Source organism: Vipera ursinii (genome assembly GCF_947247035.1).
Source record: "Vipera ursinii genome assembly, chromosome: 17".
Taxonomy (NCBI): domain Eukaryota; kingdom Metazoa; phylum Chordata; class Lepidosauria; order Squamata; family Viperidae; genus Vipera; species Vipera ursinii.
The window spans coordinates 451,035-463,342 of record NC_139530.1 but is presented as its reverse complement, the minus strand read 5'-3'; the positions used below and the strand labels follow the sequence as shown (position 1 = coordinate 463,342).

The window sequence follows — 12,308 nt, the reverse complement described above, 5'->3', positions numbered from 1 at the left end:
GAGGGGGTCCCGGCCTGCGTGGCCGTTCTCCTGGGCCAAAGCGAAAATGAAAGTGGGGGTGGGCGGCGGATCGGGGCGCAAACGCGGGGGGGGGACCTGCAGGGAGACGGGGCCGAGCGGGCGCCCGACGTGGGGGTGGCAGGTATGAGGGGGGGGGCTGGAGATCCCTGGGAAAGGCAGCCCTCGTTGTTACCCAACGACGACCCTGCGGAGTAGGCGGGGCGGGGCGGCAGTGGGCATGCCTACTGATTCGTTCCTATGACCGCCTGCACAGGTAGTCCTCACTTGCGACCCTGGGTTCAGGGACCCTTCAGCACCGGAAGAGAGGGGACTTAGGACCGTCGCTTCGATGGGTGACCCCATTTCCGAACACGATGAGCGATCTCCGCGACGGTCGTAACCTGAGGACAACAGGTAATCCTCGACTTAAGACATTCGAGGCCGGTGTGTCGTGCGATTACCTCACATGGCGTAACAAGATGGTGGGTTTGTCGTCACTGAGTTGTGGGGGCCCACGAAGGGTGGCTCAACCAATCTCACTGTACACATGTTGTACTTTGATAATAAAGGTTCATTCCTATGAAGTTCCAACGGCACTGGAAAAAGTGACTTAGGGCCGTTTTTCACACTTAATGACCGTCACAGTATCCCTCGTGGTCATGGGATCAAAATTCAGAGGCTTGGCAACTGACTCATATTTATGACGGTCGCAGCGTCCCCCGGGTCATCTGATCCCCTTTTTACGAACTTCCGACCAGCCAAATCAATAGATTGTCTGTCTGTCTGTCTGTCTGTCTATCTATCTATCTATCTATCTATCTATCTATATCTATCTATCTTATCTATCTATCTATTTATCTATCTATCTATCTATCTATCTATCTATCTATCTATCTATCTATCTATCTTATCTATCTATTTATCTATCTATCTATCTATCTATCTATCTATCTATCTATCTATCTATCTATCTATCTTGGTGGAGCAGTGGGCTAATGCCTCCTTAAGTAACAGCAGCTGCCTGCAATTAGTGCAGGTTCGAGTCCCACCAGGCTCAAGGTTGACTCAGCCTTCCATCCTTCCGAGGTAGGTAAAATGAGGACCCAGATTGTTGGGGGCAATAACCTGACTTTGTAATAATGCCACTTGGGGGTTGTGTGAAAGCCCTAATAAGCAGGCATATACATAGAATGAAGGCTACTGCTAAGCTTGTAAGCCGCCCTGAGTCTTCGGAGAAGGGCGGGATATAAATGGAATTAAAATAAAAATAAAAAATAAATAAATCTATCTATCTATCCATCCATCCATCCATCCTGCCAGGACTGACCACCAGGTGGCGCCAGAGTACTTTCATAGCCAGTTAAAGGCTGGGGGTTTTTTTCCTAGCCTTTGAGCTCACCTGCCTTTCAAAAAAAATCGCCTTTCCCCCCCTTTATTTTTCTTTTTTTGCAAAGGGTTGAAAATCAGCCCCCCTCCCAGCAGAGAGCTCTTCCCGGCTGCAGACCCCTGTTGGGGAGTTTCTCCAGGTCCCATACCAGGTCTTGGACCCTTATCCTTATTTGCGTCTCCCGTTGTCTTTGGGCCCGGCTGGCGACCATCGCACAGATGGGCATCCTTCCCCCATCTCGGAGCCTGGCGCTGCTTGGCTGCTCAAGGTCGACCCGATAAGCCAGGATGGCAACTGGACGCAGCTGCCAGCTGCCGCCGGCCTCTCCCACGTTTGGGAAAAGAAATAGATAGCAAAGGAACACGAGAAGCAGAAGATAGCAAACGCCTGTCTTCAAGGATGCAGAGACTGAAATCCAGCTTAGATTTTGACCTGGGTGTCTCTGGCCTGCAGGACGGGGGCCGAAGAGGTGGGGGGCACAAATTGCTCAGCCTCGGGGTCCCCTCTGGTGGCATCAGGCAATGCCACCCATCCTGGTCCTTGAGTAATTTCCCATGAAATCCATCCATCTCAGCAGATTTTGGCAGCCAGACAGTGCCCCAAAGCCGCCTTCCACCCTCCGTGGATGGGGGGGGGGGCGGGAGAGGCTCTGAAGGCAGCGGGGCATAATAGGCTCGGGGGGGGGGGGAGGGGCTCCCCATTCATAAGCGACCCAGACGGGGCCTCACGTTAATCAGAGTTAATGAGGATGGTGGTTGCAGAACTGCAAAGTTGAAGGGTTTGTGGGTTGTTGGTTGGTTTTTTTTGCAATTTGGCAAAGGGTCAGAGAGGATTGCCAGCTTTTTTTGTCTGTGTGCAGGCATGCAAGTGTATGCGTATTTGTGCATGTGTGCACATGCAAATGTGTGTAGCGCTCAGAGTCAGCTGACCAGCCTGGCAAAACTGCAAATGAATGGTCAGTATTGGTTGGTTAGCAGGTAATTCAACAGGTGAAGCTTCAGCAACCTGACTCTTTCCAGAGAGTTCTTTGGGGCTTTGGTAGTCACCTGCTGCCCACCGAAAGGGACAAGAGCTGTGGGGTGGGGCTTCCTCCTCCATCCACAAGTGTCTGCCTGTCTGTGTGTGTTTCTGTAATTGCAGGATTAGTGAATTAGTGCCAAGAATCTGTTAATTCTGAAGTAATTAAGGGGCAAGGAATAAAAGAAAGGCCAGAAGGAAGGAAGAAAGAAAGAAGAAAGAGAGAGGGGAGGGGAAAAAGATGAAGAAATGAATGGGTGGAAGCAAGAAACAAAGGAAGGAAGGAAGGAAGGAAGGAAGGGAGGGAGGGAGGGAGGGAGGGAGGGAGGGAGCCGAGCACGCTTTCCCAATGTTCAGCTGCTTTCCTAAGTGGGTTTTCCATTGTGGGGCAAGCCAGCCAGAAGGAGAGGGTGTTTTCAGAGCCCCCCCACCCCACCCAGGGCTTTCAGCCGCAGAGTCCCCTTTGTGTGGGCACATTCCTCCGTGCGCTTCGCAAAGCCACCCACAATGGAAACTGCCAGGCTGAGCATTTCCACTTGACTCTTCCCAGCCAGCCAGCCTGGCTGCCCTGCCAGCCCCCACCTCCCACCCCCCACCCCCGGGCGACTCCGGTTTGCACCGTCAGTGGATTCCCAAACAGCTTTCGGAGCCCTTTGGGGGGACCCAGTTCCTCTCCTGCTCCATCGGTCGTAAGTGTGAAAAACAGTCCTAAGTCCCGTTCTTCAGTGCCGTCATTAAACAGGTCATCGTAAGCCGAGGACTGCCTGTGAAGGATTTGGCCCTTGCCAGCAGCTAAAACTGTATAGTGAACAGGAAACACATGAACTTAAAATATTGAGAGACGCCCCTTAAGAATGCCAGTTCAGGCTGGGGGGAGTTTTTGCAGGAAAAAGAGAAGGAAAAAAAACACCCCCTTTCTCTCCGGCTGAAGAATTCGGAGTAAGGGCCGCTTTGTTCAGACGATGCGGTTCTCTCTCCTGGGTGAGCAGGAATTTTCACCTGAGCTCGGCAGGCTCCACCCTGGCCAAAGGGTGGGTTGTGGACCTTGAGTAATATTTACTCGCTGAGTAACAGATCAGTCATCCTGTAGTAGAGACAGAACGTGCCACATTGAGTGAATTTTCCCAAAGGGATTCATATAGTGACCATTCAAAGTTACAGCGGCGCTGAAAAAAGGCCCTGGTGACTTGTGACAGTTGCAGCATCCCCGGGGCCAGGGGGTCAGAATTCAGAGGCTTGGCTACTGACTTGTATGTACACGGTTGCAGCGTCCCTGGCGCCTGGTGATCCCCCTTGGCGACCTTCCAACAAGCAAAGGCAGTGGGGAGGAAGCCAGATTCCCTTAGCTGTGTTATTAACACTGGCAGAGATTCACTTAATAACGGTGACAAGAAAGGTTGTAAGACGGGGCAAAATTTAACTGCGTGCGTCTCGCTTGGCGAGGGAAATTCGGGGTGCCAAAGTCAGGGGTACTCCCTGTGCTATCCCAGGTGGGGGCCTGTAAGAGAATATCTTCCTGCGTTTTGCAAAGGGGAATCAAGAACAGCCTGCCAAATCCTGGCGCTCAGAGGCCTCCGATTATTTTTCTACCTTCATCTTCCGGTTCAGAAGCAGCCGTGGGAAAACTCTGGCCGAGACGCAGCGGCATTGTCCGTTCAAATCCCTCCCCAAATCCCAGGAATAACTTTCAGCCCCCACCCCACCCCCTGCCAGGGTCGCCAGCCCTGGAGATTGCGGGGGGGGGGAAGGCTGGCAAGGAGAAGGAAGGGGGAGGGAAAAGGGGGTCTTCTCCCACCCACCCCCTGGATCAAGGTAGCCAAGGAAGAATTACAGAATTACGGAGTTGGAAGGGCCCTCTGAGGTCCTCTAGTCCAACCCCCTGCTCAAGCAGAAACCCGCCGAGACCATATCAGACAAATGTTTTTTCTTGGTTGAAATAAATAAATTATGTTAAAAAAGATACCTAAAACAATAAATGAAATAAAAAATTTAGCTCACTCTGGGCCAGCAGGATTTTCGACCCAAGAAGCTATTCTGCTTTACGGACAGCTGAAGTCAGTTCCAAGGCGAACTTAATCCATTCAAAAATAAAATAAAATAAAAATCAGTCAGGCCTATTTTAGGGCATTAACCTAAAATAGGCAAGAGGTAGAAGCCCAGGCATCACCAGGGCGAGTCCGCAAGCCTGCCTGAACGCAGGGCAAACGGGAAGGGGGGGGTGAGGGGGGGAGAATGACGAAGCCCGTTTGTAATGTGTGGCTGGCAGAAAACCACGAGGTTCTTTGTTTCCCCTCCAGCCTTTTTTCCACTCAGTTTGATGAAAAGGAGGTTTGTAATTCTACGATTTTGTGAACGGTGTAGGGAACTCACTGAATAACAGAAAAAGAGTGCTGGACGGGACCTCAGAGGTCCTCTAGTCCAACCCCCTGCCCAAGCAGGAGACCTTGCTCCATTTCAGACACATGGCTGCCCAGTCTTTTCTTGAAAACTGTGATGGAGCACCCACAAGCCGCTCCACCGATTGACTGATCTGGGATTATAGAATAGCTGGAAGGGACCTTGGAGGTCTTCTAGTCCAACCTCCCCTTATCCCCTCCTGGACAAATGGGTCCAAGGGCCGCTCCGAACTCCTCCATCTTCTCCTCCCTTGGGAAAACCTTGGGGGGGGGAATGCCACCCACCGGATTTCTTGAATGGCCCATTTCAAAAGGCCGTTGAAATCCTGCCTCTGTTTAGATTGCTGGAGACATGACATCCCTCCATCAAAGGCAGGTTGTGGCGTTGTTTTGCCTTCCCCTCCCTAGGCGGGGTGGCCGTGGGGGTCCTGGAATTTCGCCCCAGAATTTCCTGCAACCAGGCGAGTTTATTTTGAAAAAGCTCGGTGGCTGGATTCATGCCGGGAATCCAGTCTCTGCCCAAAGGAGGTGGGGGGGTGGGTGGGGGTGGAGGAACCGCCTGCTGGCCTCCACCGCATCCAGGTTTCCCTTCAGATTTTGAGGGGGGGGCAGAAAAATGAGCAAGCAGGGGGACTTGCGAACATCCGGTCAGCCTTTGGAGAAAGTGGGGTGTGCAGCCAGGCGGGGAACAAAGGTTTCCAGCCCTTTGTGGGCACAAAAGAGGCCCGGCCCCATGCAGGGCCCCAGCTAAGCTGCGGAGGGCATGCCGGTTGGGCCCCCCCGTCCTCTCGGAGGCTTTGTTTTTCTGCCCCCCCCGGGAAGAGTCTCCTCCTCTTCGGCTCCCTCCCCCTGGGCTGCGAGAGGCTTTGCAGGGCCTGCCCGGGGACAGGTCCGGGGGGACCCCGTGGAGGGGCATAGCACGGGGCAGTAAGAGGGCGAAGCAGCTTTGGGGCTGGGGTGTGGAGGAAGAGGAGGGGGACTTAGTTCTTTTCTCCAGGTGTTTCATGACCCAGCTAGGTAACATCATCAGTGCCAGAAAGGATTGTGGTTTTTAGAGGAGGAGGAGGAATAAAGAAGGACAAAGAGGGGGAGAAGGAAGAACAAGGAGGAGGAGGGCAAAACTCGCTGAACAACTGTCTCGCTTAGCAGTGGAAACTTTGGGCTCAGTTGTGGTCCTAAGTCAAGGACCCCCTGCAAACCAGGGGCCTCCCAGGGGAATCTGTCCCCGCACCAGACCAGCAAAACTTGGCCCCCAAAGCGTAGAAGCCGAGAAGGCTGGAGAGGTTGGCGTGGGGGGGGGGGTGTCTCCTGTCGTCCCCCCACCAATGGCCTCCCCCCTCCCTGCCCCCCAGGCAGGGCATTGTCCTGCTTCCTCTGGGCAGGAAGTCTCTTTGAAGCCCCGCTCCGGCCCAGCCTCCCGTCTCAAGAGGCCCCTGCAGCCTCTGAAGTGCCCTCCTGGCCGCAGATGTGTCTGGGGAGCTGTTCCTGGAAGCCGGGGGTCCCATTTGGGGGAGAGAGACCACCACTGTGGAGTTAGGATGGCCTGGGAAGGGTTTTTCCGGACGGGGGAAAGGAGGAGCAGGAGAAGTTTCGGTGGCTTGTGATGGTGTCGTGTTGTGGGGACACAGCCCTGGTCTTGACAGGTGACCCTACAGAGGCCCAGGGGAGCTTCCTTCCGCCAAGAAAGAGGGACACGGGACCATCTCTTCACCCCACGGAGGATCAGAGTCCTGCCCAGATATTATTGTTTGGCATATTATTACCCAAAACAATAATATCCAGAAGGAAAAACGGAAGCACGTGGCCCAATCCCCACAGCACCCGTGGCTGATCTACCTGTCAACGCTTGACTTTGAAGGCCTGAAAGGAGAAGAGCCCTTGGGGGTGGGGAGGGTGGGGGGGGGCTGATTTGAAGCCTCAGAGAGCGCAGCAGGGGGGGACCGAGGGAGGGAAATGACTTTGACCCAGCCGCTCAGAGGAGTTGACACCCGAGTGAAGGTCACCTTATCTCAACAGGCTTCGGGCAGCCCGGAGGTGGTGAGACGGGCCTTATCTGCAACCGGCAGCAGCTATTCTGGGCCCCAGGCTGGCAGAAAGCTGAGTGGGATGTAATCAACTTGCCGGGGAAGGATCCTTCTTGGGGGTGGGGGGGGTGGGGGTGTGCTTGCTACTTGTGGGTGACACCCCCCCCCCTCCTTGAGTCAAGAGAGTCCTTGACTCTCTTTTGCGTTTATTCAGGATTACTGAGAATTCTTTTTGTAGAGTAAAAGACAAATGGGAAGAGAAAAAGGGAAGAGGGAATGAAGGAAGGAGGAATGAAAGAACCGAGGAAGGAGGAAAAAGGAAGGAAGGAAGTTATTGTGTTATCATTAAAAAGTAAAACGGAGTCCACAGTGGAAGCCAGACTCCTTAAGTCCTCGGTGATTCGCTTAATGACCGTGGGTCTTAAAATCAAACATGCTCACACGATGACTCCCTTAACAACCACATTGCTCAGTGGTGCAATTGTGCTCGTAAACCGAGGTCTGCTCTGGTCCCCATCCCTGCTGGGGAGGCTTTGGTCTGCTCCCAGTTGCCCCTCCCTCCTACCTGTCTGCAAGGAATTCTGGGAGTGGTAGTTCTTGAGAAAGGACACGCTTTGGGAAGATTGGCCTGGGAGGGAGAAAGTTCCCTGCTAATATTTAGTGATTTTGTGCCCGGTGCAGATGCTGTAACGTCTGGCATGGCCGGGGCACACCTGGGCACACCTGCAGCCGTTGCAGCACCCAGAGCGAAGGCCCCTCCTAGGAGCCCACAACCCCACCCCACCCCCCGGGCGTTGGCCCCGGCTGGGCGATGCTCCTCCAGATGCCAAAGGGATTTTCTGGTCTAAGGAAGAAAACCGCAAATTAGGAAAACTTTCCCGGCTCTCTCTCGGCTGAGAAGATGAGAGTAACTCTTCCTTTGAAGTTTCTTTCAAAGGGTTAGGGAATTTCAGGGAAGGTGGGGGCGAGGAGGAGGAGGGTGATGTTTTCACACAGATTGGGTGAGCAGGTGGCTCAAAGATGGTTGAGAATACCTCCCTCCCTCCCTCCCTTCGCATTCCTGTCCTTCCCTTGGTCTTGTGGCCCCCCAGGGGTGAAAAGCTGGGCCCCGGAGCAAGGGAAAACTCTGGCAAATCCTGCTTTGGTTTTGGTACGTAAAGTTTTCAGCTCAAGGAGCCCTTGCCGAAGGCAAAGCCTTCCCCAAATTTGGCTGGAGTTCCCCTAAAATGGGGCGAAGGAACCCGGTGTCCCCCTTTGCCAGAGCTTGCAACAAACCCTGCCCCCCCAAACTCCCACCCCACAAGCCGCTTGGCTGCCTGCCTGGGTGTCATGCGGGATTGTGCGCGTGAAGGCTGACCTTTCCCGGATTGGCACGCTCAAGTGACTGAGGCGGCTGCAGCCGGAGGGGAGAATCCAATCAGGCTACAAATGTGTGTGAGAGTTTTTTTCCTCTCCCCTTGTGCGTGCACTGTCTTCCTTCTTTGGTGCTGCAGTTTAAGCCATCCTCGCTTGAGGTTGCAATCCCTTTTTTCTTTTTAAGTCGGAAAGTCCTACGATTCTCCTGGTCTTCCGGCTTGGACTTCGTGGCCCCTTTTCCTGATCATGGTTCACCTCGAATCCTGGCTGGGGATTGTGGGGATTGTGTGACCTCTGTAGATGTCTTACACTAAATACATAAATAATTGTGGCAAAGAAAGCAAAGCCTTTGGCTCCCGGCTGGGCCTTCTGCAGAGAGGCTGGGGTCACAAAGAAGAGGGGGTGGGGGGGGGGGGTCAGCCTATTCTACAGGAGAAAAGAAACATGGAATTAAGGAGAAACAATTAACCAGTGGACCTTGGAGGTCTTCTAGTCCAGTCCCCTGTCTTATTCAAAGTTTCTCAACCTTGTCCACTTTAAGATGTGTGGACTTTAACTCCCAGAATTCCCCAGCCATTTTTTTTGTTGCCATCATTGTTAAGTGGTACGTGCAGCCATTAAGAGAATCCCCCTTCCCTTCGTTGACCTTGTTTGTGGGAAGCTGGCCGGGAAGATGACAAATGTTGATCCCTTGAGCCTGGGATGCTGCAGCCGTCACACAGACATGCCTGAATTTCCAAGCGCCTGGATTTTGACCGGCTGACCCCGGGGATGCTGTGACAGTCGTAGGTGGAAGGAGATGTCATGAGGCTTTTTTTCAGGGCTGTCGTAACCAGTGGCCGTATGAAGAGGACTGCCTGTTTTGTACTTATTTATGGTTTAAATTTAAAACGGAAAGCCGTGCCTTGCTTTGCAAGAATCTGGCATGATTCGTTCCAATGACCCCGACAGGAGGGACCTTTCGAGTATCAAGAGTATTTCTGACACGGGGAGGTGCCCACCATGCCAGCAACGGAGCCCCGTGCCAAGGGGACCTGGAGCGAGGAGGGGGTGCTAAAATTAGCCAGCACAGGGCAAGTGTCCCGTGCCTGCTCCTGACGCCTTAATCCCGGTCAGATTCCCTTCCCCAACAGCATCCTTTCAGCAGAGTGGGTTGCAAAGAGGAGGCAGCTTTCTGGATCGGCTCGGAGCACCTTTGCCCTGTTTTTAAGCCAGGTGCCAGGCCAGCTAAAGGAGGAAAAAAAATATCAGATTTTGCTGATCCCTGATGCAAGAACAGGAAGGGACATGCTAGTCTGCCACCGATGCCGGGAACCGGTCGAGCAAGAAATGAATTTTAGCCCCTGAATTCACCGGTGTCCTTTGCTTCGTAGATAGCTCTGCAGAGGCGTCCTGTGTAGGCTGGTGATTTGCCTGGCCAACGGCAGAAACAAGATTCCCTGAATAAATTAACAAAAAAAGGGGGGCACACAAAATTTGGATTTCATTGCAGCTTCTCCCTCGTGTAGTAAGCCTTTGGACCTTTGTAGCTTTGTAGCTTCAGCCACACGGTTTAAACCAGACATTCTTCTTCCAGCTAGGGCCAGCCGTTTTTCCAAAGCAAAAAACCCGCCCAGCCGGGCAGGTGTCGGTTCCCACCGGCGACGCCACGTTCTTCTCCCTGGTGGTGTCCCTTGTCTCTTGTCCTGCCTGACAAGAGAGACGGATGGAAAAGGAGGTTAAAAATCTGGAGCTGGATAGGATTTCATGCCTCGGGATGGAAGAAGAGGTAAGAGTGGTGGCCCCTGAATTGTACACAATTTTGTGCACAATTTTGGAGGGCACGGAACGGATAGAAGATTTTGCTTTATTGTTTTAATGTGTGGTAGTTTTAATGTTTGTGAGCTGGCTAGAGTCACTTCTGGACAAGGTGGGAGGCATATAAATTAAATAAATTAGATGATGATGATGTTAGATAGGCAGACAGACAGATAGATTTTGATCACAGGAACCTGTGATGCTGCAACGGTCCTAGGTGTGAAAAACGCTCCTGTCACCTCTTTTTCAGTGCTGTGGTAACTTTGAATGGCCACTAAACGAACTTTTGTTAAGTCGAGGACTGTCTGTCACTTATTTTTAGGGACAGGAGCGGATCCCAACGGATTTCCTCTGCGCTCTTTAAATTGCTATTTTCAGACCTGAATCACCAAGTTTGGTCCATTCGCAAATGCCAGGCCTGCCTGGCTACATTCTGGGGAAATTCCGCTTTTAAGGAACGAGGGTTTGTTTCGCCAGCGACCTTTGCAAATAACAAAAATCTATTTTTGCCTCTGCTCAGACTGAAAGCCATCGATCAATACCCAATAAGGTGATTTTGTCAGATACGGTTGCTGTTCTCGGGTCTCTTGTTCTGCTGGAACCTGATCGAGCAAGTTCACAATCCTGGGATCGACTGGGTTCCCCTGTGCATGCAATTTCGTTTAGGGCTTTTTTCAAAGTGGCTGTTGAGTCTCTCCCCGGCCGAATCCTCAGGAGCAGAAACCTTGCAGGTCCATCAGAAAGCTGGTGTCACTCAAGTTGCTCTTGCAGGAATTGGGGATGTCTAGTGTAAGGAAGAGAAGGACTAGGGCTGGCAGGATAGCATCTTCCAGTATTTGAGGGGCTGCCACAAAGAAGAGAGGGGGGGGTGTCACTCTCTTCTCCAAAGCACCAGGAGGCAGGACAAGAAGCAACGGATGGAAATTAACCAAGGAGAGAAGCGACCTGGAACTAAGGAGGAATTTTCTGATAAATGGAATGGTTTAAAAAGCTGTGGATGCTCCATCACTGGAGGTCTTCAAGAAGAGACTGGATAGCCATTTGTCTGGAATGGTTGAGGGTCTCCTGCTTGAGCAGGGGGTTGGACTAGAAGACCCCCAAGGTCTTTCTGTTAAGCTCTTATCTAAGAGAGTTTTTCCTTCTTCCCTCCTCAACAGGCCTTATTTTGGGCAGGGGGCATACTGGATGACCTCAGGGGACCCTCCCAGCCCTAGCATTGCATGCCTGGCTGTTTCTGTGTCTCCCTCCTTCTAAGATCTGAGGATCTTGGCTTGTAATGGGCTCACAGTAAGATGGAGAGAAACTTCCAGGCAGATGAAACTTAGTTGCAGCAGGCTTGGTGGGTTTCTAAGGCCAGCTCAAGAGATCCTGGTCTGTAGGCATGGAAACCAGAGAGGGAGGAAGCCTCCAGGGCCACCTAGAGAGTGGGGCCGACCGGCCTTGCCTATGGTGGGGGAAGGGCTGCTGGCAGGCACTGTTCCTGGCCCTCCTGCACAAAGGGACAAAACAACATTTTTGCAACGCGCTGGATGTGTGTGCAGTCAACAGAGGTTGTGGGTATGAGGATCAGAGGAATTCCCTGCGTAGTTGGGTTGGGTTTTTTTTTGCAGAGATATGGGAGAGCATAAAGTAAGGTGGATGACCTTGATGGAGATACACAAGGCAGCCAGAATTAAAACATCTGTGAAGTCCGCAACAGGCAGATAACCACCCCAAGACGATCACACGTGGGTCGCCTCCAAAAGTTGTGGGTGCTCCATCCCTGGAGGTGTTTAAGAAGAGAAATGGACAACCATTTGTCCAGAATGGTTTAGGGTCTCCTGCTTGAAAAGGGGGTTGGACTAGAAGACCTTCAAGGTCCCTTCCAGCTCTGTTATTCTGTAATTCATTGGATTATAAGAAGGGGGGGGAAACACATGGTGCAATCAGACTTGCAAATGTCTGCTTTTATTTATATATATATATATATATATATATATATATATATATATATATATATATATATATATATATATATATATATATATATATATATATATATATATATATATATATGTGGTTGATTTCATGGTATGGATGATCAAGCCATGATCTGGCCCAGAGAAATGTGGGATATTTTTTCTTCCCAGGTGCAACGTAGCCAATTAGCAACCTATTTATTCTGCACAGCACAAAGAGGTATACATCACAGATCCAGAGTGCCACCCAGTACACAAATTGGCACAGCTTTGATACACATTTGCAGTACCAAAACAGAATACCAGAGCTGGAAGGGACCTTGGAGGCCTTCTAGTCCAGCCCCCTGTTCAAGTGGGAGACCCTTAAACTATT

General features: G+C 51.8%; 1 protein-coding gene across 2 annotated transcripts in view; it reads left to right on the top strand.

The window, feature by feature from the left end:
* Nucleotides 1-154: 154 nt before the first annotated feature.
* The window catches only part of LOC310647907 (solute carrier family 2, facilitated glucose transporter member 1), a 34,881-nt gene continuing 22,727 nt past the window's right edge, over nt 155-12,308 (top strand). Inside the window, exons 1-2 of one of the 2 annotated variants that reach the window (XM_083375480.1) lie at nt 155-414; nt 9,757-9,948. In XM_083375480.1, the coding sequence (XP_083231606.1) occupies nt 9,886-9,948 (63 nt within the window). In that variant the 5' untranslated portion in view covers nt 155-414; nt 9,757-9,885. The remainder of the gene's footprint in view (nt 415-9,756; nt 9,949-12,308) is intronic. The other variant, XM_083375482.1, reaches the window with a different exon arrangement.